Source organism: Bison bison, unplaced genomic scaffold, assembly GCF_000754665.1.
Source record: "Bison bison bison isolate TAMUID 2011002044 unplaced genomic scaffold, Bison_UMD1.0 scf7180017864256, whole genome shotgun sequence".
Classification (NCBI taxonomy): domain Eukaryota; kingdom Metazoa; phylum Chordata; class Mammalia; order Artiodactyla; family Bovidae; genus Bison; species Bison bison.
In genome coordinates, this window is record NW_011494828.1 from 304,511 (window position 1) to 331,567 (window position 27,057).

Sequence of the window (27,057 nt, forward strand, 5' to 3'; positions counted from 1 at the left end):
CCCTACTCCCTCCAGCGTAGGTGGCTCTGCTGTCCTCCCAGACACACGGCTTGCTCCTGCGACGGGGCACAGCTTTGGGCGTGTTGCTCTTAAGGATAAATAAAGCACCTAATGCGATCCACAGGCTTTTTCGCCTCTCCCCTCCCCCTAGAGAAGGAAGGGGAGGGGGGCTCTCTCCCTCTCTGCAAACTCCAGGCCAGCGGGGGTGGGAGATGAGCTGAGGCCAAGCACGGCTTCCCGATTCCCTAGGCTGGAGCACGAGAAGCAGCGTCTTAACCTTTTCCAGCTCCCCAAGGAGAATATCCCAGAAGTGTGGTCTCTGCCAAGGGTTCTAAAGCCTTTAATTTGATTTTCCTCACATAGGCAATTGTTGTAATTATTCTGATTAGGAATCATTACCCAGTGCAGCCTCCGCACCCCTGACAGGCACAATGCATCCAGCGGCAAGCTGCAGTGGGGCAGGCGGGCCGGCCGCACCTCCTGGAGGAGCTGACAGCAAACAAAAGCCATCAATGGGGAGTTCTGGGTGAGTTAATGAAGTGCTCACATGCCACAAGAAGCCAACACTAAAGCTAAACAAAAACACCTCCAGTCCCCGGGGCCGCCCGCAGTGCCGCAGCTCGGCTCCCCTGCTCCCAGCGCAGGCTGCCCGAGTCACCGGAGCCACCGGCCAGCAACAGCCTCGGGCTGCGAGCAGGCGGGGCCTCCACCGACTCCCGGGGGCGCGCGGACATCTTGTCAGTAACCCTGACAGGAACAGCTGGAGATGACAGATCAATGGTTCAATACTCTCAACAGCATGTCACTGATGTGACAGCAAATGTTATTCTAATCAAGCCATAATCATAGTCAAATTACATGGCTACATTCTCAGGAGGGGAGGGAGAGGAAGGTGGCAGGAAGGGGTCAGAGGTCAGGAATTAAAGGTCACTCAACCTACCTCCAGCACTTGCTGCAGGCTTGGCTGACCATCCACCATGGCTTGAATAATCCCGGTGAGCTGAAAGGAAAGAGAAATAGCCTATGGGTGGAAACCGGGGATGCAGGAACTCAAAGCTGGACTGGAGTCTTTTCTGTTTTCCTCCTTCTACAGTAAAAGCCTCTGACCTGCACAGCTGTAGGCTCCAAACCTGGCAGAAGCCTTGGGGATCACGTACCCCCACAACTTCCTGCCCCGAGATGCGGGTACATATCCACATAGGGAGCATGGGCTGGGTCTCAGACCTGTTTTCAGCTTTCATTTTGCAGAAAATACGACTTTACACATCTTTTGTATTCAGTAGGTGCAATAACTCCTCCCGAATTACTGTGCTAGTAGTCCGCCAGGCTCCTCTGTCATGGGGATTCTCCAGGCAAGAATACTGGAGTGGGCTGCCATGCCCTCCTCCAGGAAATCTTCCCAACCCAGGGATCAAATCCAGGTCTCCCACATTGCAGGCAGATTCTTTACCAGCTGAGCCATCAGGGAAGCTATCAAGGCTTTAGTTTTCATGTAGGCTGAGGGATCTTTCCAACCCAGGGATTGAACCCAGGTTTCCCGCATTGCAGGTGAGTTCTTTACCGTCTGAGTCACCAAGGAAGCCCAAGAATACTAGAGTGGGTAGCCTATGCCTTCTCCAGGGGAACTTGCTGACCAGGGAATCAAACCAGGGTCTCCTGCACTGCAGGCAGATTCTTTAGCAGCTGAGCTACCTGGGAAGCCCAAGTAAATTCACCTCCAGGCTCCTCAGGAGTTCCTGCAGAACTCAGGGAATGCCCCCACATGGGACCAGGACCTCTAGTTCCAAGTCCCCCTTTCTCTGAGCCTCGGTGTCCAGCACTTCCCCCTCTACACCAGTGAAGGGCCAGGGGGCCCCCCATGCATCCACCCTTCACCCTGCATACCTGGGCCCTCGATACCGGCTGGGCAAGCAGGAAACTGGCACCTTCAGCAGAGGAAAAAGCCCACAAACCTAGCCTAGAGGATTTCTCACTCAAGGGCCTCTGCTCCACCCAGGTCAGGCCTAGGTTCAAACCAGCTTGGTGCTTTGGTCTGCTTTATTTTGAAGTGGAAAATATCCCTCAAGTACAGACTAGAGAGGCTGCCTGCAGGGCCTGCAGCAGGAGGCCCCTGCACAGACATGGACCCAGCTGGAAATCACCATGGCCGGCATGCCCCCGGCCACTTCCAGACAACAGTAGCATCTCAGGCCTGATTGGAAACTTCTCTTTTTTTTTAAGTGTGGGGGGTGGGGATTAAACTCCAATTAAACTATAATTATGTGTAATGAATACCAAATACCCAACTCACACAAACCGCTGGCTCTAAGAGGGAAGGTTATTTTCTCATAGCGACTTACACGGAATGGTAATACACACCTTTTAGGGAAGAAATTTTCATTTTAAGAACGCTGAGTTCCTCTAGGTGGGTTTCTGTAGTTCATCAAGTCATTATTAGGTGGTATTTTAAGGAAGTGTAAGGACACAGCCACTCTATTTTATATTCCAGAAACTGTTTTTATATTAATCTGTATTTTAATTGGGTAACAGCTGCTGCCTACAGACTTCCCATGGTCTAAAAGGAAAATAAATTAGAAAGATTAACTACACTGTTGTTTCGCGAGGCTTTAACCCACAGCATGCCCACCCGGCTGGCACTTCCACACCCTTTCCTTGCTTGGAAGACCAAAGGACTGCCCAGTAGAGGGAGGGCCTGAGCCAAAGAAAAGAAAAGGTGGTCCCTTGAGGGCTCGGGTGGGGATGGGGAAGAGCCCCAGGTTTGTGGCTTTCATCATGGAGCGCTGAGGCTTCTCCTTTCCTTCAGTCAGCATCTACTGCTGGAGGGGCTGGGCCCCACTCAAGCAGGCAGGGATCCAGCAGTGAAGAAAGGCATGACAACCCTGCCACTGTGGAATCTGAGTTCTTCTTGGCAGCCCAGTCCTGGCCCAATCCAGTCAGCACCCAGAGCCACACTGAGCAGGCAGGGCCCTGTGTTTTGTCTTGGCAAGGTCTGGACCAGGCCTGTTGCCAACTCCAGGTCCCACAGCCAGATGACTGGTTGCGCCCACTACTGCCCTTTCTCGCCCAGCTTCTCTCCTGCTAGGTTCTCCTAGGGCTGAGTCACATCTCCAAACCTGGCGCTGGGGCTCTGGATCAGGACAATCCTGGAAAAGAGGGCGCACAGCCACTTGTCAGGGAAAGCCCCAGGGTCTGCACAGTCTCGTGTCCAGTCTGAGTTTCCTGGGGCAAGGTTAGGTCTCCTCCTCTTGGCTCCCACCAAGTGTCACTCAGATGAACTCTGAAGGGCTTCCAGAAACTCCCTCTTACACAGGAGACCAACAGCATCCTTGCCAAGAACCCTCGCTCCTTGGAAATGGGACTGAGGTCAGCACCTGCCCTAGGTCGCAGGAAAAGTACTACATCGAAAACAACAACCGAGGCGCTGACCTGCGGGATCTCTCACCAAAGACTAGGCCCGCCTCCTGTCACCATGGGGTGCAGAGGTGCAGATGGCCTCCAGGATTCTAGGGCTTTCTCACACTCCCCCGCAGTGGTCAGCAATCCTAGAATCATCAGCCTGGGAGGAGCCTAGTGAACTTGGCTTCCTCCCTCTCTCCATGCTTCCCAAACCGCCTGTGGTCCAAAGCATGGCTTACAGCTTATAGCTAAGGGACTTGAACTCAAGCCCCAGAGACACAGGGGCTTGAGATCCTTCCAGGAACAGGCCTCACTCCCCTGCATTAACGCCTCCCAACAATGGACCACATCTGATCAGCTCTGTCAAGGCACTCGATGAAGATGGTGGAGGGTGAAATTTAAGAAGTCAATCCCCATACCTGATACCGACAACCTATAAGACATACCAGAAACTGTGAGGAAGACAGAAAATATAATAAAATACTACTGGGAAGTGATACCTTAGGCCTAACCTAAATCTTTCACGCTGCTGTTTAAGTCCATTCCCACTTGGGTTAATATATGTTTGTAAAAAGCTTTCACATCCTCACAATGAAAGATACTAGAGCAAAGCCAAGTATTTATTAAGCTGAGAACCAGGGCTCACAGGCTAAACAGAGCTCAGAGACCTTAACCACTTAAAGCAGGAGAGGTGAGAGGAAGGATTAATGTGTGCTCTGTGGCTCCTTTCACTGAGGGATTACAGATTAACTCCCGCTTCCCCAGACTCAGAAACCACAAGGCGAGGGGCTTCTGACCCTGACTGATAATGTGACTGGTGACTGAGATCCCCTACCCGCACCAGAGCTCAGTCTGGGGACGAGTGGGCTTCCTCGTTCGTAAATACGGGCAACTACAGAACGCAGCCCTGGATGCTCGCTGCCAATAGCATGTCAGCATCCAGTGCTTTCTCCCTTCACAGTTTATCTCCAGCACAATCGTATTCTGACACCAAGACAGTTTGTTGATTACATAAGCACTTGTCTCTGGTGTGCAATCTGATAATCAGACCCACTCTTTCTCCTCAGACAAAGAGACCAATAAATCTCACCCTTTACAAGTACAGGTGTAAGACAAAGCCCTTTACTGGCATTTAGCAAAATGGGTATTTTTTCCTAGTTTGTTTTTTTTTTTCCACAGTGACAACAATAACAAAAAGGACTGCACGTGGTCAGGGACTGTGCAGCAGCCCAGCTGCTACAGGCAGAGATGTAATGAGCTGGAGTGGATTCTAGAGGTGGTAGGAAAGGGCTTGAGAAGGAAGAAAACACACCCCCATCCTGTTTCTGTCAGAACATCTCCAGGAAGCCTATCAACTGGGACTAAGAAAGGACCTCAAGAAGGCTAATGACATGTTCATGACTCAGAGCAGTGAGAGTGTCTGCATGCGGGCTGCAGATTCACTCAAGGCAGAACCCCTCTTCTGGCTGTCCAGCATGGAGCCTGTCTCTCTCCTAACACAAGCATGTGCTTGTGCATGCACACACATGGCCAGGGTTCTTAAAAACAAAACTTCTGGTCCAAGAGAGAAAATCCTCCCGGAGGACCTGCTTAGAAAAGTCTGGAGGTTTGGGGTTGTTCCTCAGCCTTACCAATGAAAGATTCCTTGTGGCTGGAATGATCTCACTGCCCCCCGCCCCATCCACAAAGGCACATTCTGCCAGACTGGATGAGGTCGCAGAAGGACGGCCCCATTCTGTGTCCGTGCCTCCCTTGGCATTATAGTCCATCTAGACAGGGCGATATCTAGATGACCTGAGGTTTTCCAAAGAAGACGTTACTTACTCAAAAGAGCAGTGAGCAGTACAGCTACTTTGCGGGGAGGCAGGCTGTGGTAGAAAAACTCCTTGACACCAGCCACTTGAGGAACATGGATTTTTACTTGGTGCCAGGCCCTAAGGATAGGACCGTCAGGGATCACATCTGGTTTCTGCCATCAAGGAGCTCACAGTCTAGTGGGGAGATGGACAAATGACTGCAGTATAATGTATCTGACTGTGCTATGCCGGGTTGAGCACGGCCCAGCCTGGGCTCAGTGAAGGTTTCCCAGAGAAGGTGACCCTGAGCAGAATGCTGGAGGACAAGCAGGAGGGCAGGCGGGTACACAGGCAGAAGGACCATCGCGTGTAGAGGCGGACTGAGAAAAGTGAGGGGGAGATGAAGCAGGGAGATCTGAGGCTGGATGAAAAAGCAGGGACCAGGCCAGGGGGAGTTCTGAGCTCTGGGAGCCTGAGAGAGGATGGCAGAATCCATGCCTACAGCACAGTCACAGCCTCGCTTCAGAGCAGGCTTCATAAGGAGGATCCAATGCCACCAAGCCTGCTACCCTCCAAATTATGTATGCGTGTCCTTCGGTGAGACTTTCCAGAAAAAAGAAACATTTCTCATCAGAGTCTTGCAATCCCTTCTCCTCTCCGTCAAAAGAGAAGCAGTACCAACTTTGCTCTGAAAAACCCCTGTTTCCCAATATCCTCAAGCATCCACTCCTGCCCAGAGCTGAGCTCCAGCAATGCTCCATCCCATCCCTAAACAAGTACCAGCTTCCCCCAATTTAGGCCTGCCTGTCGACGTCAGGCAGTGAGCTGGAACTGGAGGCCCCAAGGGGGAGGCCACACACAGAAAGGAGGAAGGAAAAGATAAGGGGACACTACACTTTCAGGCCAGTGGAGGGCTCAAGAACCTGGCTAGTTTCAGGAAAGTCTTCCCTTCCCTTCCCATAAGGAAGGGGATTTTCATCATCATTAAAGTGACGATTTTTTCCCAAAGAGGGAAACAGGACAGATTAGCGCCCCCTAGTGGTACAGGTAATTCCCAGGGGAATGAGGGGAGAAAAGGTGTCCCAGTGGAAACAAGAGCCGCATCATCATTGGTTGGAACAACAAAAGGCTTGAGAGACTAGACTCCTTGGCAGAAGGATACCTACAACAAAAGGCCCACCTGGGGCACTGGCATCAAGGCCAGGAGCCCAAGACCTCATATCTGGGCTAAGTCAGTATCAGAGACCATTGAGCTCCCCAACCAGCACAGGCAGGCACTTCCCCAAACCCCACCACACCAAAGGGATTGTTTGGGGATTACTTGAGAACTTCTGTCCTCCTGATTCACTCATATGGAGAAAGCAGGTCCCTGGATGATGGCACCAAGTCTCTAACGTACTCTCACCCCAAATGCTAGTTGTTCAGTCGCAGAATCATGTCCAACTCCTTGCAACCCCATGACCTGCAGCATGCTGGGCTTCCCCATCCTTCATTATCTCCCAGAGTTTGCTCAAACTCAGGTCCATTGAGTTAGTGATGCTATCTCATCCTCTGCTGCCCTCTTCTCCTCTTGCCCTCAATCTTTTCCCAGCATCAGCTTCTTTTCAAATGAGTCAGTTTTTCACATCAGGTGGCCAAAGGATTGGAGCTTCAGCTTCAGCATCAGTCCTTCCAATGAATATTCAGGGTTGATTTTCTTTAGGATTGACTGGTTTGAGCTCCTTGCTTTCACGTTTTCCCAGGATCTCTGCTACCACACACTCTTGGCCCATGATTCTACCACCCCAGCACAGAGCACGTAACACGATGCAGCACAGGGAAAAGCAGCCACAGAAGGCTTCTTCATACAGTCCTGAGAGTCAAACTCTTCCAGGGCGCCTCCTCTCTGCCAATGGTTCTTCTGAGCCCCTAGCAAGCGCCAAGATCTCAGTCCCAGTTTCAAAATCCATAAAATGGGGCCACACTAACCTCTTGGCAAGGTGCCCAAGTACAGAAGCAGCCTAGGATAAGGATAAAGACATCTCCGCCTTGGCCAGGCTGTCCTCATTCCCCACCTGGACTGCCCATCTCTTTCCTTAGTGATAGCGCTGTGCTTCCCACAAATTCCATCAATGCTTCACAGAGCACCACTTCATTCAAGGACAGAAAATCATCACCAGACAGCTAAGAAAGCCTCAACATAACCAAGAAGCTGAAATCTTCACCTCCTGCCAAGGACCCTAGGGGGAAATGGAACTGAAAAGAAGCTGAACCCCAGAGGTACCACCCCACTCCTAGACTCCAAGTTCCTGGTTTACCAGGAAAGGTTGGGATGATGAGGAAGGGAAAGTGTCAGGGAAACCGGGAAGAGTGAATCACTACTCTCCCTGGGTTCCCCGATGACCACAGTGATCCAAGGGGAGTGGCAGACTTTGTAAAAAGCCAACTGCTGGGCCCAATGTGTACCTGCCTTAACCACTGAGAAGACCTATGCTTTCCCTCAGCAGCCAGTATAGAGCACCAACGATCCCCAAGCTCCTGTCCCAGCAGCGCCTGCCGCTAGCCAGGGCCCTTACCTCTGTACAGAAGGGAGTAAGCTGTGGATGGACTACGGGCTGGACATACATGTGAAAGGTAGACTCAATCTCCATGGTCCGGCCATTTAGCTTCAGGATGGGGAACTCGATGATTTCCTGGAATGGCAAAGGCACAGAAAAGGAAGAATCAGTTGTTTTTTTCTAAACTAACCATCTCAAAGAACTCTGAATCAAGAATGGGGGAGTGTTTTGGACTAATTAGCTCCTGCCAGGTCAAACTGAAGACTTTGAGTGAGAAGATGCCAGCTCAGTTATAATCTTGACCCTCCCACAGTTAACATTCTCACAGGTTCCAGGGACCCGACACACACTCCACCCTCACTGTCTCTGGGAAGGGGAAGGAGACAGTGGGAGCATCTGGCCCGGTTTCCCCCACCCCTGGTTCTCCAGCAGGGGTCTGCTCACTCCAGCCCCTAAAAGGAGAACCCCCTTCCTCCTGCTTGGGTCCCTTCCCTGGAAGGGGCCTAAGTCTCCAGCCACATAGATAACCAGCCATCAGACTAATGCACAGACCTCTGTGCATGAAGTTTAAACAGAGCCAATGAGTTTCGTTAGCTTTTACAAAAAGAAAAAAAAGAGAGAGAGAGAGAGATAGGCAATAAATAAAGTCAAAGGAACCAAAGACGATACTGAAGAGAAGGAGAAACCTGAGTAAGAGTATTAAGAGCTAGTGCCTCCCACCTTTCTCTCAGGCAGCACATCCACCCATCAGCATCCCCCCGCCCAGCCCAATCGCTTAGCCAGCCCTTCCCAGTCCGCAGGAACGTAATGGAAGAGAACGAGGAGGAGTGACAATTTGTTTGGTGTCTCTAAGATTAATTTGTCTCCGTTATTTAATAGAGATGCACAGCACCAAGGTCCTGGTGTGCAAACAGGCTTGCAGCATGCCGACTGTGCAGCCCGCTTCATACATCGCTCCTGGGAAGGGAGGAACACGCCAGAGTGGGGGGAGAGGGCCGGAGAGAGCACGCACGCGCCGGAGAGACGAGGGGAAGCCAGGAGAGAGAATAAAAAAAATTATTGCTTTTTAATATTCAAAAACAGTTTGCAAAATTTAATCAAAGCAGAGGAAAAGCTAACATTTTTACCACTTTGACATTTTTATTAGTGCTTTCATAAATTTTTAAAACATGAATGGAATTAGTTTACAACACACACACAAAAAAAAACTGCCCTGAAAACATCTGGAAGAGACAAATAGGAAATAATAAAAAAAATAAATAAAAGCAAAATCCTCCAAGTAAAATTAGCATGTGAAAGAGGCCTCCACTGCAGAGACAGGAGCGGGGCTTTGCCCACTCAGTGGCCCCCGCAGTCAGCTCCAGTGGCATCCTTTCCCCAGGTCACCCATTCTGCTGAGGACCTTTCCAGCATCACTAAAATCAAGGCAAATTGGTTCTCTCCAGGGACAGCCCAGAGACACAACACAGAAGCCGCTGACACCTGACTGCATTCAGGAAATGGATGAGTGGGGAAACGGAAGGAGAAATGGCCTGTCTCCCTGATATTCCAGGGCAGCCTGGTGTCTCCCCACCAAACACACCTGCTCTATGGGATCCGTTTTTCAAGCATCTTTATCCAACAGATCACAGCAGGACTGAAGACCAAACCAAGGCAGCCAGATTTCATGACAGAGAAATTCAAAGCTTCTGGCTGCCTGAGCTCCCTGGGCTGCCCCAAGGATGGGGAAGCTGTCAGGAGCCCCTAGAGACAGGAAGGGTGGAAAAACTAAGACTGAGGCAGAGACGGGGCAGAGAGGAGGCCCAGGCTGCTGCTTAAACTGAGTGGTGCCTCTCCTCCCAGAGTACCAGAAGGTAGGCCAGAGAGGAGAGCTTGGCTCTGAAAAACAAAACACACACACACAAAGTACACACCAATCCCCTTGAAAAATCAGATACCTAGTAATCCAAGCTCTAACTCTGAGGTGGGGCTCATCTGAGTTAGGCTCGTTTCTGATATATCCTTCCTCTGCCACTAAGTAGAAGAAACACTTCCCCAATGGAAAGACCTCCACAGCCTGGTGGGTTTGGCAGCCCTGGTGTCTAAGGAAACAAATACAGCCAGCTCCTCACTAACAATGTTAGCTGGGCCCACAATGAAATTTAACCTGTGACACAACTGTACTTTTCATTTAAACTTTCATTTGGAGAGAAGCAGTGTTTGGAGACCTGCAGTTTGTCCTGCTAATAAAGACAAGTGTTGGGACCTTTAAGGATGCCATTCATCTCTGGCTTTTATTAAATTCAATTTTCTTAAGCCCATGATACATTATGAAATTAGGAGTTGACATTCCTCTGGAAACAAAAATATCTATCAAACATAAATAGAAAAAAACCCCTCTATTACCAAGAATTTATGGCTTAAAGTTGATCTCTTTCCACTTTTTTACAAGCAGATGGTTTGTTTTAGAGATCTGAAATGTTATTATAGATCTAGAATTTTATTAGTATTTATTGTAAAATAGTAAGCGCTTCAGCTCCCGCTCTGACCAGGACCGAGTCAGCATTCCCAGTAGATACTCTTAACACTTGGCCTTTGGGTTTCCCTACTACAGCTCAATCCTCCCTGCCACTGGCTTCCTCACCCCTGGGGAAATGGAGCCAACCTAAGTGCTCACACTCAAAATCACCCTCCCAGAGAGGGGGAACAAGTCAGCCTTGGCTCTGTATGAAGAGAGGTAACCCCTCTGAAATGTCTGCGGGCCAGCATGCAGCAGATTGGACCTATCCTAAACACCTCTCCAACGTTGTTTGGCCATCAGCCAAGCCTTCTCTCCAAGACCAAGAACAAGGCCAATCTCAGAACATGACTTTGCAGGAGTCTTACCTCAGCACCACCCTCAGCTACTGTAACAAGGACCTTACACACTGGCATATTCTTTTGAGTCATGGAAGATGCAAAAGAGGAACTTCTGATAGAAGACCCTTTGGGGAGTGAGAACAAAAAGGACCTCACTTAGCTACTTCTAACCTTTCCATATTGCCCAGACAAGCCCAGAACCTCAAAGCACTGTTCTCAACAGCCCATTCATGGAAGAGGAGCCCCAGTCTGTACCAGCTGACAAAACTCTGCAGCATGTACACCTGCGGTAGGCCAACCACTTCACAAGTCTTCAGCTGATAATGATCAGGGACGGAACCCCAAAGCTATAGGCTGATCACATTCATCCCACCCAAAGCTTATGAAGATGTCCCTAAGTGCCAACTTCTAGGGGTAGCTGTTCGGATCATGAACCTGTTATTCTGCCTTTCCTCCTTTGCCCTCCCTCAATTTCCTCATTCCCCTTGGACAAAGTTTTTTAAAAAGGAACAGTTGAGTGTCTGCTTGTGTAAAGGCAGCACCATGAAGGAAAGAAGAACTGGTTTGTATTTAACAGCCCTCTTTTCCAGCCCTAATAGTAATTTCACAATCCCTTACTTCTGTATGATGTCTGCATCCAATCAAACTACATGAGCATCTACTCTGTACAGGACCCTGGTCAGGTGTGGTAGTGTGATTTAGAGATAAGATGTGGTCTGCTTTGGAGAAGTACATGAACCAGAGAGCAAAAAAGCAAATGATGAACAATGCACTACAAGAAGTATTTTAATGGAGCAACATACCCAGGGTTATGCTTTTTATTATACGTTTTCAAATACATTTTCTCATCTTACCCTTTTTAATCCTGGAAGGTGAGTCGTATTGTCATCATCATCAGGTCATAAACCAATTCTATTAAGCACCTGCTATTTACCAGGCACGGGCTGGGTATAGACACAAAGGCAAATACAATGCGATGTGTCTCCTCTCTCCGAAGTGCTGGGAGCCTGGGCAAGGGGTAGTGAGGAGCTGGCCCCAACACCTTCAGAGACAAACACAACATGGAATCATTTCATTCTTTCCATTTATTGCTTACTATATGGCAGACAGTTAGAACTGGCCATGGAACAAGAGACTGGTTCCAAATTGGGAAGGAGTAAGCCAAGGCTGTATATTGTCACCTGGCTTATTTAACTTCCATGCAGAATACATCATGCAAAATGCTGGGCTGGATGAGCACAAGCTGGAATCAAGATTGCCGGGAGAAATATCAATAACCTCAGATATGCAGATGACACCACCCTTATGGCAGAAAGTGAAAAAGAACTAAAGAGCCTCTTGATGAAGGTGAAAGAGGAGAGTGAAAAAGCTGACTTAAAAGTCCACATTCAAAAAACGAAGATCATGCATCCAGTCCCATCACTTCATGGCAAATCAATGGGGAAACAATGGAAACAGTGACAGACTGTATTTTCTTGGGCTTCAAAATCACTGCAGATGGTACTGCAGCCATGAAATTAAAAGATGCTTGCTTCTTGGAAGAAAAGCTATGACAAACCTAGACAGCACATTAAAAAGCAGAGACATTACATTGGCGACAAAGGTCCTTCTAGTCAAAGCTATGGTTTTTCCAGTAGTCATGTGTGGATATGACAGTAGAACCATAAAGAAAGCTGAGTGCTGAAGAACTGATGCTTTTGAACTGTGGTGTTGGAGAAGACGCTTGAGAGTCCCTAGGACTGCAAGGAGATCCAACCAGTCAATCCTAAAGGAAATCAGTCCTGAATATTCACTGGAAGGACTGATGCTGAAGCTGAAGCTCCAATACTTTGGCCATCTGATGGGAAGAACAAACTCATTAGAAAAGACCCTGATGCTTGGAAAGATTGAAGGCAGGAGGACAAGGGGACAACAGAGGATGAGATGGTTGGATGACATCAGTGACTCAATTGACATGAGTTTGAACAAGCTCTAGGAGATGGTGAAGGACAGGGAAGCTGCAGTCCACGGGGTTGCAAAGAGTCGGACACGACTGAGTGACTGAACAACAACAGAGGTGGCAGACACTCTGCTAAATGGGCAACAGGAATGACGACATTGAATCTACCTAACAACTCATGAAATGGGAATCCTTATTAGGCCTATTTTACAGGACAACTAAGACCCCAAAAGCAGTTGTCACTTGCTCAAGGTTGCACTGCTAGTTAGGGACAGAGCTGGGACTCCAAATGGGGAAAATGAGACTTAAAGACAGTAGGACTGCTGCTGCTGCTGCTGCTAAGTCACTTCAGTCGTGTCCGACTCTGTGTGACCCCATAGGCGGCAGCACACCAGGCTCCCCCGTCCCTGGGATTCTCCAGGCAAGAACACTGGAGTGGATTGCCATTTCCTTTTCCAATGCATGAAAGTGAAAAAATAAAGTGAAGTCGCTCAGTCGTGTCTGACTCCTAGCGACCCCATGGACTGCAGCCTACCAGGCCCTTCTGTCCATGGGATTTTCCAGGCAAGAGTACTGGAGTGGGGTGCCATTGCCTTCTCTGAAAGACAGTAGGACTAATAGCTCTCAAAATCTGAAGGGTCAAGAAAGATCTGATTCTTTTAGTCTGAAAGACTGTCTTTAAGGAGCTCAGTGCTCTATCTCCTAAGAAGAAAGACTGTTCTTGAGTTATAAGAGCAGTGAACGTGAACCATCCAGGCAGAAAGTCCTGCAGGATTCCAACTGAAAAGCCTCCAGTACAGCTGCAGGGACACACACAGTGCTGGGCTCCGTGCTCAGGGAGGGTGAGAACTACGAGCCTTCAGTCTGCATCTCTAGCACCCAGGTCTGCTCCAGCACACAGACCCCACTCTCAGCTTTTGGTAAATAAACACATAAAGGGGCTGATAAATGGCAAGAGAGAAGCCAAGAGCGTGCCTCTAACAGGAAAATTCTGTTTTCACAGAGTTCTCCATAGGACCAGAGAGGTGAAGTGACCTACCTAAGGTGACAAGATGGGAGGTGGCAGAGCCAGGCTGCAAAGAACTTTCTACCAGATCCCCTGCCTCTCATCTCCCAGCCTCCCTCAACTGCTACAAACCACCAACGTCCCAGTTTCTGTGTGCCTGGGACCACAGATTCCTGGAGCAGTAATCTGCTAAAATTAGGACAGCTGGTCACCCTACACCATCCACCGCTACCTGCGCTACTAGGTTGTCCAAGGGCAGAGCACCACAACCCCAAAAGCTGGTCTGCTGATGATGGATGGGAACCAGCCACATCTTGACAACTAAGCACAAAAGCCTTAGAACTTGGATTTCTCAAAGTACCCATGGTTCCAAACCTATTGTATCTGCTGTCTCACTCAATAAAATGCCAGCTGTAAGTATTTTTTAAAAGGGGAAGGAAGACAGAGAGATAAAAAGGAAGCACCAAGCAAATATTCTTTTATCTTTTTGAGTAGAAGTTTCAGTTGGAGCAAAGATTTCAAATGCAGCTACTTTCTAATTGCTTGAGTAGGAACCCCAGTGATTCTCTTAATAAACGGAAGACAAAACTGCAACAGCATTTCAAATGAAACTTCACATGAAATTTCATACCCACAATCAGTAGCTTATAAGAAATAAATGTGTAGGTTGCTTTCAGGGTATTCAAACTCCCTTAAGCTAAAGTGTCTGCAGTGATAAGATTATATTCAAAGATACAACAACAAAAGGATTTTAAGCAGAAGGACTTTGGGTTAGGCATTTTTTGACAGTGGGACAGAGGGTTTAATAGTGTGGCATTCTTACAGACCTTTTCTCCAAAGCACAGATTCTTCTTTGCCCTGAGCCAATCTTTCTATGGTCCTCTCTGAAACGAGCAGGTCATTTTTCATGGCTCCCCCTTCTCAATCTAGGAACTGGCATTCCCTCAGTTTACAACTAATCTATGCCTTCTCTCCACCCACTGATTCAAAGTCCAAAACGTGTGCAGTCCTGCAGAGAAAGGTTTGACAAAATCCAAAAGCAACATCATCACACGACAAGGCAGAAAAAGTCGTACCTAGTGAAAACATGAATTTTATCCAGACAGAGATTTTTGGATAAAAGTTTCATGCAAAGGCAAGACCTTTCTCCAAGGGATCAAGGAGCCTCTTGACCACAGGGAAGAGGGGAAGTTGAGAGGGAGAAGGGAGAACTGCAGGCTGTGCTGGGTAACGAAGGGATGGTAGTTGACTTAACAGTTTCTCCTTTGGGGGGAAAAAAAAGACATTTTATGCACAAGGAGCTTATTTCTTAAACAAACACTCGTGGTTTTGATTTACACCACAGCCTGCTCCTAAATAATTTATGGCGGGTTAAATTTATTGCCGAGCCCTGGCTGGCTGCAAATTCGAATTGCCAAATAATTAGATTTTAGGGCAAAGCTTATAAATTACCCGTCGATTTGTCCGGACTTGTTTGTCAGTTGCTTTGTGCTTCAGGTCATCTTTGGCATTTGGCTGTTTGGGTTTTAATTGCTGATTTACACTTTGACAGATGAGAGCTGATGCTCGAAGTTTCAGGACAAGGAAGGGTAAAAAATTGAAGCTGTACAAGGCTGATTTTTCACCTACACGTCCGTCTTCACCCATTCCCATAGACCCCAAAGCAATTAAAATATAGAAAAGAGGCTGAAAATAGAGACTGCTGTTCTTTACAGGGGGGAGGGGGTGCAAACTGAATTATAATTCAGATTTTACTGAAATCTGAATTTTTAAAAGTATATAATACCAATAAATGAAGGAGACCAAAGATCTTAGAAACTACATCCTCACCCAGGGGTGTACAAGCTGGTGTCTACACACACATGACTCTGAATCAGCCTCAGTTCAAACATCTTCAGATACTCAATTGTAAATAACTTCTGATGTAAGTGGCCTCTGTGAAGCTGACCCTTCCGGGCAGCAAACCACCAAATTATTTCTTTGCAGCTACCTGTATACCTACATTTGTCAGGGAATTAATTTAAACAAATCTCAGGTTGTGTGCAGGAGAGGTCCCCCAGGGGCAGCAGTCCAGGAGGGCATGGAAGTGGAAGGGCGCCAAATTCAACTTACCATTCTAATGGAGGGAAAAAACCTCTTTGGATAGTGCTGTGGCTCCGTCTACATGTTGATAGAGGACCTGCAGGCTCGCTTTATGCTCCCCAGAGAAGGAGGGCCGGCCTCCCAGCCACCTGCTGTACCCCAATAGCTTACTATGAGGCCATGAGTCAAAATAACATTAGCAGTAATTCTCCTAACAAGAGCTGACACATATAGCTATTACATGCCAGGCACAGTTCTAAGCTCTTATATTTTATCCTCCCAATAGTCCTATAAGATTGGTACTATCATTAATCCCATTTTGCCAGTAATGCCAACTGAGGCATACCAAGTACAAGTAACTCACTCAAGGCAGGTCACACTGCACCTCACAATGGTGGCGGACACCAGGCTCAGATCCAGAGGGTCCGTTTCTGGAGTCCGTGCTCCTCAGCACTCTGCTATACTGCTCCTCACAGAACAGCCTCTGCCTCAGTTCGCCTCACTTTGAGGGGAGGTTGAGCGTCCACATTCTGGCACCAGGGCACACGCTGCAGCCAAAGCCTGTTCAGTTAATCCCCCCATAGGGTGGGGAAAGTTATGTAACACAAAAGATGAATCAGAGGCTTGGTTTGACAAAGTCCTTTTTTTCCAATCAATGAAAATATTGCACTGAAGACCCACTAGCCAGGAGTGAAGAGGTGGGGCTGAGTAACAGGTGATCAAGACAGACCAGGCCCACTCAGGCAGAAAGTGGGCTCTGGCCAGGCAACTAGGAGAGAAGCCCAGAGAGGCCAGTTGGGCTTCAGGAAGCCTTGCACAGTAATCCCCACTCACAGTCCCAGGGCCCGCTAGTCTCTTCACAGAAGACAGCATCCCCCAGGGGAGCTTCATAGATCCCCTGCTCTCTGTGTGTGCCCGACAGCCAGATGCAAGGCCAGGGAAACAGTTGTGCTGCCATGACGGCAGATTTTCAAAATCACTGACCAGTAAGCAAGCGACACAGACTGACATCTTGTCCACACTGCCTGAACACTTCTCTCGCACACTGGCTCATAGGAATCCACATCTCCATAAGGCAGGCATCACTGCCCTATTTTATAGACGAGAAAGCTAAGGTGTTCAGTGACTTAAAAGCACAGTCCCTTACAGGCAGCATAAATTCCCATCTCCTGGGAATTTATGAGAAATGCAAGTTTCTGGCCTCCAATCTAGACTTTCTGAATCAGAAACCCTGAGGGTGGGCCCAGCAATCTACGTTTTAAAAAGCTTCCAGGTAATTCTGAGACTTGTTGAAGTTTGAGAACCACTAGAGGAGTAGAGCAGTGTTTCTCAGACTTCGAATTACCTGACATCTTGTCAAACTACATTCTATCTAATGCTGGGCCTGATAACGGGCTTCCCAGGTGGCTCAGTGGTAAAGAATCCACCTACCAGTGCAGGTGGCACGGGTTCGATCCCTGGTCCAGGAAGATTCCCTGGAGAATAAAATGGCAACCCCCTCCAGTATTCTTGCCTGGAAAACCCCATGGACAGAGGAGCCTGGTGGGTTACAGTCCATGGGGGTCACAAGAGAGTCAGACATGACTTGAACAACAAGTGACTGAACAACAAGGGCCTGATACTCCGTCTTTCCAACAAGATCCCAGGGGCTGGGGATGCCACTGGTTCTCAGACCACATTTTAGCCAAGGTATAGTCTAGAATATCTGTGTGACTAAGTCCTTATCACAGAGACATTGACAAAAGAACATCAGAGCCCACGGTTCTTGGCTCTTAGAATAAACCCTTGCTCGGCCCACTTTCAACCCCCTCAGGTGACCCTTTATATCAGCCAAGCACTCCGCCAAGCACTCCTGGCTTCTGCCATCAGACATTTCATTCTCCTGGCTGCAGAGATCCACGGTGGAAAAGCTGACATGTCACATCCCAGAACTGTGTAGAGCAAGTTGACACATTTCTGTTAGGAAGCTTGCAAGAGGTCCTCCTGCCAAGGCAATGCCTGCTCCCTTCAAGAATGTGATCAAGACCCAGGCATCAGCTCCCCACAGAGCACTCATCATACTACTCTCTCCAGAAAAACATTTGCCTTCTACACAAATGAATCAGAAAGTGGGACTGGATACCTCTCCAAGGAAGACCTCTCATTATAGACATCAGCCAGGAGCTTTCTTTATACCCCTGGTCCTGATTAAGCCTAACACTGGCCACAGAGGTAAAGCAGGATCACAGCAATTCCTACAATAGCCTGAGGCCCCAAGCTGGAGACACCACACCATACCATGAACCAAGGCCTGCCCCTGGCATTGTTTCTCTGGTCACCTTACCTCTCTAGTGAAAGCAGACCTTATCAAAATTGCATGCTTCCTCCCAGTCATCAGTCCCCGCCTCCTCCATCCCCAACTACCAATTCCTTTCGGGTGATCAGTTGGTTTCTCGTTCATACTTGCTAGTGCTGGGGAGAGGCGGGGAGCACAGACTGTGATCAATACAGATTCCCTGAACTCCATTTCAGACACTGCAATTTCAAGCCATGGCCCTCAGTTTATCACATTGGTAGAGCAAGATTCCAAGCTTTTCAGCCAATTATCGTCCTATCCACCATCACCATCTACTTCCCAAAGGACACGGTCAAACAGTTCATCAGATACCAGAGGAGTAAAGTAACTGCCTGCATCACCACTAAGCTCACTACGTCAGGCGTCCCTGACACAGACCTTCAGTGCAGAGCACTCCATTTATAACCACCGCAGGTTTCCACTCTCCACTCCTCACCAAACCTCTTAGCACCACTGACAACCAGAGCCCACCAGTACCCCCAAAAAGCTATGAGCTACTAAAGAGCATGGTTCTCAAGCTTGTTTCTTTCCCAGCAGATCTAAGGGCTACAACACATAACTCTTCTCCATTCCCACCATCACCACCTTAGTCCAACCCACTAACCCACTTTCAAGTAATAGCTTCTAACCAGTTTCCCTCTGCCCATATTTAACCCCTTGGAACACCTTCCCTTCCATTCCCTTGAACACTGGCTAACGACATCTACTTCTGTTTCTTCTCTTCCACTCAACATTCACACTTCCTTTCCTGGCTCGCCGATTTTACTTTATCAACCTTACTGTGGACTCTGCACTTCCTTTCCTTTCAGCAATACCAGCACCTCCCAGTGAGAGCCTCTGCTAGTAGTTAGCCTTCAGACAAGTCCTTGGCTGGAAGGGCCTCCCCTGGACTAGACACTGACCAGGGCACTGGAACAGTGGAACTCACACAACAGACATTTACTACCATGGACCAAGATCTCCTACTGGCCACTACAGACAGTTCAGTTCAGTTGCTCAGTCGTGTCCGACTCTTTGCAACCCCATGAACCGCAGCACATCAGGCCTCCCTGTCCATCACCAACTCCTGGAGGCCACCCAAACCCATGTCCATCAAGTCAGTGATGCCATCGAACCATCTCATCCTCTGTCGTCCCCTTCTCCTCCTCCCCTCAATCTTTCCCAGCATCAGGGTCTTTTCCAATGAGTCAGTTCTTCGAATCAGGTGGCCAAAGTATTGGAGTTTCAGCTTCAACATCAGTCCTTCCAATGAACACCTAAGACTGATCTCCTTTAGGATGGACTGGTTGGATCTCCTTGCAGTCCAAGGGACTCTCAAGAGTCTTCTCCAACACCACAGTTCAAAAGCATCAATTCTTCGGTGCTCAGCTTTCTTTATAGTCCAACTCTCACATCCATACATGACTGCTGGAAAAACCATAGCCTTGACTAGACAGGAGGGTCAGGGTCTAAACAAGACCGTTCCAAGGCAGTTTTACTTCAAATGAAGAGCTTCCATAACGCTTGACTTCCCCTCCAGAGTCCTCCTCCCTCCTGATTCTCCCAGTACCTAACCAGGCTTTGCCCATGGCAGCACTCCACACACACAAACCATCTGTGCCTGTCCTAGCCTGCTCACCCTTCTGCTGCAGACCTGCCAGCCTGGGGGGCGGGGGTCGGGGGTGCGGTTGGCTAATGTCAATCTGGGAACACTCTTGTTCCAGGCTTTTAGGCAATGACTCAATTTTCACAGCTAGAGCTCAAAACTCATCACATAAATGTATGACTGTGGGGCCTTTTTAAGTATTGTGAACACCTAGGATAAGGGGATAAAAAATAATCATTCCAAAGCATCTTAATCAAAATGATGCAGGATCCTTTTTCCCAACAAGACACAGAGATGAAGGAAGCATCTCCTAGTATCAGTTTTCCTCATGTCAGACAACTGATTCCCGTCTACAAAATACGAAATGTAACCAACAGAGGCGAGAGGAGAAACAGGACAGGACAGGGGCAGGGAGAGGTGAAGGGAAGCCCGAGACCAACCCTAAATGCTCCTCAGGATTTCACGCCCCTCCCCCTTCCCAAAGCACCGGCTTTCTTTCTGTGGCTGTTACCTGTTGCTGCTGCTCAGACGGACAGCTCGTTTTGTCCCCACCTTCCACCCTCTCCAGTCTATAGCGAGTCATTTCTCTCCTCCTGCCTCTTCATTAATCCTTCCCTCCTTCCTTCTGTTCTCAGTGTTAAGTCAGCTAGCCATTTATCTGTTTGAAGGGTATAAACCTCCCCAGTTTATGGAAGGAGGTCTTCCCATGGGATGCCTAGCAGATTCAGATCCAAACTGCCAGTACTAGGAGCAGGGGGTCGGGGGTGATGTCGTCCCCTAGCCCTTGCCTCTCCCTAGAGACCTCACAGCCCAGACCAGTGCCACCTTCTAGGGCAGCTCCCTGACAATGCCTCAGGGCCTTAGCTCACATATTTCTATTTGACCCTCACCCTTCTGCCTCTCACACTTTTATTGCATAAAATTCTCTTAAACCTTTTTAGCTTTCATAGTCTCACTGATGTTCTTGAATGTGAAAAATACCATATTAATGATACAGACAATCATACTAGCCAAATGCTGAAATCATTGGCTGGGTTCTGAGACTTCCTTGGTGGTCCAGTGGTTAGGACTCAATGCTTTCAGGGCCTGGGTTCAATCCCTGGTTGGGGCCTGAAAGATCCCGCAAGCCACGTGGCACAGAAAAAAAAAAAAAAAAATTGCCAGTTCAAAGTCTTCATTCTCCCTCTCCCTCATTTTCAACTACCACACAAGCAAGCTTGCAATCCAGCTCAGTTTTGTCAGACTTTGGTCAGTTGGTCCTGGTACATTCTGTGAGCACCTTCTTTTGTTCCTGCTACAGCAGTTCTGAGAGCCCTCGGGTCCACCTGGCACTTCTGACCTCCTGACTTTCCTTAATGGGGAGCTATGAGACCCCTCCAGAAGCAGGGCTGACCGTTCCCCTGCTCTGTGCGCCCACTGTGCCAAGTACTCACCCAGGCGATGGTGGTTATCATGTTCCTTGACTATGAGCCCCTTGGAGGGTAGGGACCATTTCTCGTTTTTATATCCTGGCATCTAACATAGAGGTTGAAGTTTTTATCCAGAGTAAAAAGAGGCTTTTTCATTGCCTCTAAGGTGGTTACCATGAAGTCCTCCCTATTCTTTTACGGACTTGGTTAGTTTTGTCATGTCCAACAAAAACCTTAAAAGGCAGCTCAGTGTCACTGGTAGTTTACAATCCCTGATTCCATTCACCATTCATCAATGGCCCCATTCTTTAGAGCTCTTCCCCACCACCAACCTTAGCCCAGTGTCTAACAAAATCTGCATTCCAAGAGCTGTCTCAGCCCTGGAGAGGCCACCAGATAATAACAGGCTGGGGGAAATGTCTCCTGATTTGCACTAAGTTACGTGGTTGATTTTGTTACCAGTGACCCAGCGCTTCTTCCCAAGGAAAGTTCCTGGTCCCACCCCCAGGCAACTCCAGAGCCTAACTACACACTATGGCAGGTTAAAGGTATAAACCCTGGGGAAGGTAGAGAAGCAGACTGAATAGTGCAAATAAACCCACTTCGATGTACCTCTGCTACGCCAAACACACAAGAGAGCGCCACCGTGCACCAGTGCTCGCTCCCGAGATGTATATTTTACTTTTACATTGCTATGTCTGCTCCAAATAAAGAAGGGCCGTTCGGCTTTCACTTGAAGTTTCAACAGGGCCCGGACCCGGACACAGCAAATGCTTGTTCCCATTCAGGGAGCACTAGTGAGGAGCCACAGTGAGAGCCTTGGGAGGCCCATCCTGATGAGGGACCACCAGGAAACTGCAGCCTGTGGAGGGGGGGCCTGGGGAGGGGGCAGGGGAGGCACCACATTTATGGAAGCAGCAACAAAAAGGACAAAAGGGCCTAGTGGGCTGCCATTCCCACCCATCACTGGCCACCAATAGAGGAATTCATTTATAGTGACCCTGGAAGAAGAGATGTGCTAAAGCAGACATATAACTAAGAAGAAAGGCAATAATTGGTCTGATGGGCAGGGGAAAAATTATTCCAGGAGTTGAGAGCCTATGCAAGAACACTTACGGCTCACACAGTCATCATAACTCAGCCCCCTCAAGCATTTTGTGCTCTGCTTATGGTGTTAACTTTAATGTCTTAACATATAACACCATCCGCACTAACACAAAATACTACACACGCCAGATGAGGCTGAGTTATAGTTGCTGTGGGAAGCATAACTTTGAATTTCCTGATTTTGGTGCATTTAATCTCAACCATAATGTTACATTAACGTCGGTTTTGCATTTCATTTCCCAGTTTAGAAGAATAGAACAGCATCAGCGCCTTCGCCTGTCTTTACAGAAAAAGGAGGCTGGCTGACTGGGGCCATGGGCAGGTGGACCGCAACCCAGCAACTGGGCCCTCCTGCTAAAGAGCCTGACCCGACCCCTCCCACTTGGAGGAACCTGGACCAGGACGAGTGAAAGGCAAGGAAGGGGTGAGTTCTTTCTCTAGGGAATGACCTTTCCATCCACTTGCAAAGTGCAGGAACCAGGAGCAGAGAAGGGAAGAAGCGGAATACAGAGCAACAGCAATGTGTGTGTATCAGGTGGGTGGGGGGGGGTGGTGGGAGGGCTAGAGGCAGCCTCCTGCTGCTCAGCCTCAAATGGAGGAGGAGACCAATACAGTGTGATTTGTAGGGATCGCAATCAATTTCCTGTGAAGTTTTCCAAAATGTCTCTTTCACAAGACTAATAATGAGGAGTCAGCTTCAAATCACACCAAAAATCCACCAAATGCCCCTCTTCTATATTATCCCTTCTCCTGTCACCATCAACCCTCCCCCATCACCATCAACCCTGCCCTCCCCAAATACCCCAGCATCTGGACAACTTTCTATAAAAAAGAAATGCCTTTACTCATAGTTCTAACTCAAAATGCAGATGGAATCTCTTCAAGGTTTCCTTAAAAAAAAAAAAAAAAAGGCCCCTGTGGACAAAGAGCAAACACTAGAAAACCTCAACCCCAAAGGTCATTTTTCTCCAAGATATGGGCACTTGAATACAGATGGGAAGGAAAACAGTCAGTGGGGCTGCCGCGGAGCAGCGAGGAAAAGACTGCGCCTCGGGGCCTGACCGAGCCTGATGGACAAACTCAGGGAGGGAGGGGAGGGGGCAGCCGGAACGTGTGCTCCCAGATCGGAGCCCTGGGCTACCCCTCCCTGGCCATCCGGAGGGCCCAGGTTACTTCCTCCTCCCCACGTTTTGTGGCCTACACCTCATTTCCCTCACTTACATCTGCTTCGGGCTTTTCTGAACACTGAGGTGGTGAGAGGACTTGCCCCCAGGTTAAAAGTGGCACAATTAAAGTTCCCACCAAAGCTTTCAGGCTGCTCCCCGGGCTTCAGGGTCACAGCCGTCGTCATCTGACGCACAGCCACACCAAAATGAGCAACGTGAACTCTCGCTGATTGAGGACAAGGCAGTCACGATTCTCAACCAGATAAAAACCCACTTTCATGTCAAGAAACAATTCCTGAGGCAAGAAAGGAATTGTACACCTCACATTCAGAGTCTCTAAAACATGGTAATCCACCTAAATTACGTGAAAAAATATTTTCAAATGAAAAATAGTCTCATATTCAACCTATACCTATCATGTCAATCTGAATCAAAACACATAAAACAAAATGAGTGCAAATACCAGAAAGATGAAAGCCTGTTACTGGCAAACCAACCATTCCAGTTTCAGCAATCTGAACAAAGTACAAAAGTAAACAGCAAAAATTATGACAAATGGAAAATACCAGATGTTTTACCACATTTACAATCAGTATTGTTGAGTACAACTGAGTCTGTGCCTGTCCGTTTGTATGGTGGCAATCCTGTTGGATAGTCCCTACAAGCTGACTCAGGGACTTCTGAATGGCAGACACAGATGAGAGAAATGAAACCCACGCCAAGACTCCAGAGAGATCCTGGCCCAAAACTCGTTCCTGCCTCCTACACAAATGAGGGATATGATACACTCCCAGAAGAATCAGAAGTGCACTGCGTTCAACCATTCTCAAAGAGTTCAACTCTTGGGAGCCAGGCAGGAGAGGAGCTGGGGTGGTTCTGATTCACAGTCCAAATGCATCCCCAGGAGACGTGCAGACCTTGTCCATGAAATATCTCTGCAGGTGGACAGTCACCAAGCCACTAGGGAGAGCTGACCAAACCTGTACAACATATTCAGGTTCTTTCACTGTCATGTCTAGAAGCAGACACTCATCCCAAATCTCAATCTTTTCTGCTCCCATTCAAATTCTTTTTTGGTTTTTATTAAAATAACGAGCAAGTCATTATCATTCTCCTTGGAACAACTCCTTCCCAGTTTGGACAAAAAAATCAGTCACTAAAAGTATATTAAATTTTTTTTTCTAAGTCTTAATTTTTGTGCCTTTAATGATTCTTGTTCCTTTTATCCTAAGCTTCTCTCCAATTCCTTCACTAGCCATGTTGACCAAAAGACCTAACAATGTAGAGGCTATAATGAGAACCTGACCTATGAAGAGTTCAGTGGAAGGACACAGCGTTATCTGGGACTGACAATCCCAGTTAACGCTGGGATTTTCCAATCCACCTTCCAACTTTCTCTGAATCCTGTCAGGACTCCACCACCTGCAAACTTTAGGGCAGATTTTGTTTGTTTGTTTTCAGAGAGAGAGGAGGGCTATACGTTGCCAATAACAGTAAGTCTCAGTCACTCTGGGCCACCCATCCCCTTCCTGAGAGCGGTCTGGTTCAACAACAGAGCTGTCTGGCCCCAAACTCACCTTCCTACCTGTTGATCACAGCATTGTAGAGACCTAATGAAGTAGAGATGCATTACATTTATCACTTGCCCTAGATCCACTCAAATCCATCACTATGTCACAGCAAGAAGTTAGATTGATCTGACAGGATTTGCTCTTCTTCACAAACCCATGTAAGTTACTACTCAGTACCCTATGCTCTTCTAGCTGTTTGTTGATTGATTATCTGACAATCAGGTCAAGTATCTTCTCTGGAATCACAGTAAACTAACGGGTCTATCATTTCCAAGATCATTCGTATTTGCCTTTTAAAGATAAGCAAGACAGCAAATGCTTCTTCCTGAGTTCTCTACAGCAACAACTAATGCTTTGCTAATAATGAACCAGGACAGCCAATTCCTTAAGTGCCCCTGGAATCACATCATCAGGGTTCATTGACTCTGGAGATAATCTTTAATCAGGCTCAGATCCTGGTGAACAACAGGAAGCCCAACCTCAAACTGGGTCCAGAAGGTTTCTTCCTTCTTGGGAAGGAAGTTGGTGATACAAGTGATTTAAGTCTGCACTGCATTACATTTTCAGCACTGCAATAAATTAATAAAAAGAACAAAAAATTAAAAGAACAATGTCCTTGAAAGAGAAATGAAAGGTAATACTGACAAACCAAACTGAGACATGAATCAAGCTTCATCTTCAATAACATTGGCAGAACCCTCTGAAGGACAAGAGAACAAAGCTACATCATTATCTCACCATATAATCTAACTGAAAAGTTCGGAAACAAACATACACAGGCAGGTGTCAGGAAGCAGAAAGCAGGAAATGTCATCAAGAAGGTACCCAGCAACCGTGAGGCTTCAGAAGAGGGCTGAATCCTGTGCAATAGGGATGTGTTAGATTTTTAGACTCAGGTCCTGCTTGGGCTTACTCAGTGACTGAAATCATCAGCAAGGGAGATAATATGGCATATTGGGGTATGGCTCCCTGATTCTCAACTCCAGAGAATCTATGTAACCAAGACTTCCACCCACCACCCAAGCACACCCATCACAGAATCTCCAGTAGGTTGGGGAGGTGGAGAGGATGACTCTACAGCGTGGGTAGGAGCAAGAGGCTGAGAAAATAAGTGGCTCAGGCAGCTCCCAGGCCGTCCTCCCTTTCACACAAAGTTCCTTTCCCTAGGACGCTCTCCTCATACAGCTCCTGTCTTCTCAAGCCTCAGCACACCTGCTTTCAGTCCTTTCCCAAAGTAGACCACTAGCTTAAGGGAGAATAGGAAAGAGAGGAGTAGGGGAAGGTAAAAGCGTTGTGGTACCTGCTTTCTGGAAAATAATCTCCCATCTAAAGATAGAAGCCTTTCCTGGGAAAAAACCAACCATGAGAAATGAACCCAGTTCACCTGTGCAGGGCTCCTACCATCCTCTTGTCTTCCTCTAACTACTAAAAGCTACTCCCAGACCAACATGTCTACACAGCCCCAAATTACATACCTGATAATCCAGTCCTACAGGGAAGAGTTACAGTTCTAGAGTCAGGCACACCCAGGACCCCCACACTATGATGAGCTGCCATATCAACCCCCAGGCACACCCCCAAAGCAAATACCAAGCACTCCAGTATCACAGGTGCACCAGTCTCTTGCTGCTAATCCAAGCTTCCTAGCAGCACTGCCTTAAAAAGTAAAAGATCCCTGAACACAGCTGGTAATTAAGAAAAAAAAAGCAAGAAATGTTCCTTCCCAACAGTGCAACAATGGTTGAGTTGTCAAATGCTGTGTAACAAATCATCCCAAAACTTAGTGGCTTAAAACATCAATAATCATTTATTCTCTCACAGTTTTATGAGCCAGGAATTCAGGAGTGGCTCGGCTGGTCAGTCAGACTCAGGGTCTCTCCTGAGGTTAAAGTCAGATGTCCACGGGGTTGTAGCTATCTGAAGGCTTGACTGGGGCTGGCAGATTCACTTCGAGACAGGGCCAGGAAACATCACTAGCGAGTTGGTACTGGCTTTTAGCTATCAGTCTCAGTTCCTGTACACATGCACCTCTCCCCAGGGCTGCCTGAGTGTCCTCAAAGCATGGTGGCTGGCTTCTTCCAGAGCAACTGATCCGAAAGAGCAAGGTGGGCTGCGATGTTTTTCATGACTGAGCCTCAGAAGTCACACAGTGTCTTCCGTGCTGCCCCACTGACTCTACAGGGCCAGCTCTGATTCAGTGTGGAAGGGGAACTACCACAGGTGGGAGTATCGGGAGGCAAGGATCACTGGGAGCCATCTTGGAGGCTGACTAACACAGTATTCCTTACAA

At 48.0% G+C, this 27,057-nt stretch overlaps 1 protein-coding gene across 9 annotated transcripts in view; it reads right to left on the bottom strand.

Moving 5' to 3' along the window:
* Positions 1–27,057, bottom strand: part of ERI3 (ERI1 exoribonuclease family member 3) — a 131,249-nt gene that overhangs the window by 89,062 nt on the left and 15,130 nt on the right. For 7 of the 9 annotated variants that reach the window (XM_010847806.1, XM_010847812.1, XM_010847805.1 and 4 more), the window contains 2 exons: positions 7,748–7,864; positions 941–1,000 (listed from right to left, as the gene is read on the bottom strand). In XM_010847806.1, the coding sequence (XP_010846108.1) occupies positions 941–1,000; positions 7,748–7,864 (177 nt within the window). Of the gene's footprint in view, positions 1–940; positions 1,001–7,747; positions 7,865–11,421; positions 11,610–27,057 lie in introns of those variants that run through there. The other 2 variants (XM_010847810.1, XM_010847809.1) reach the window with 2 other exon arrangements.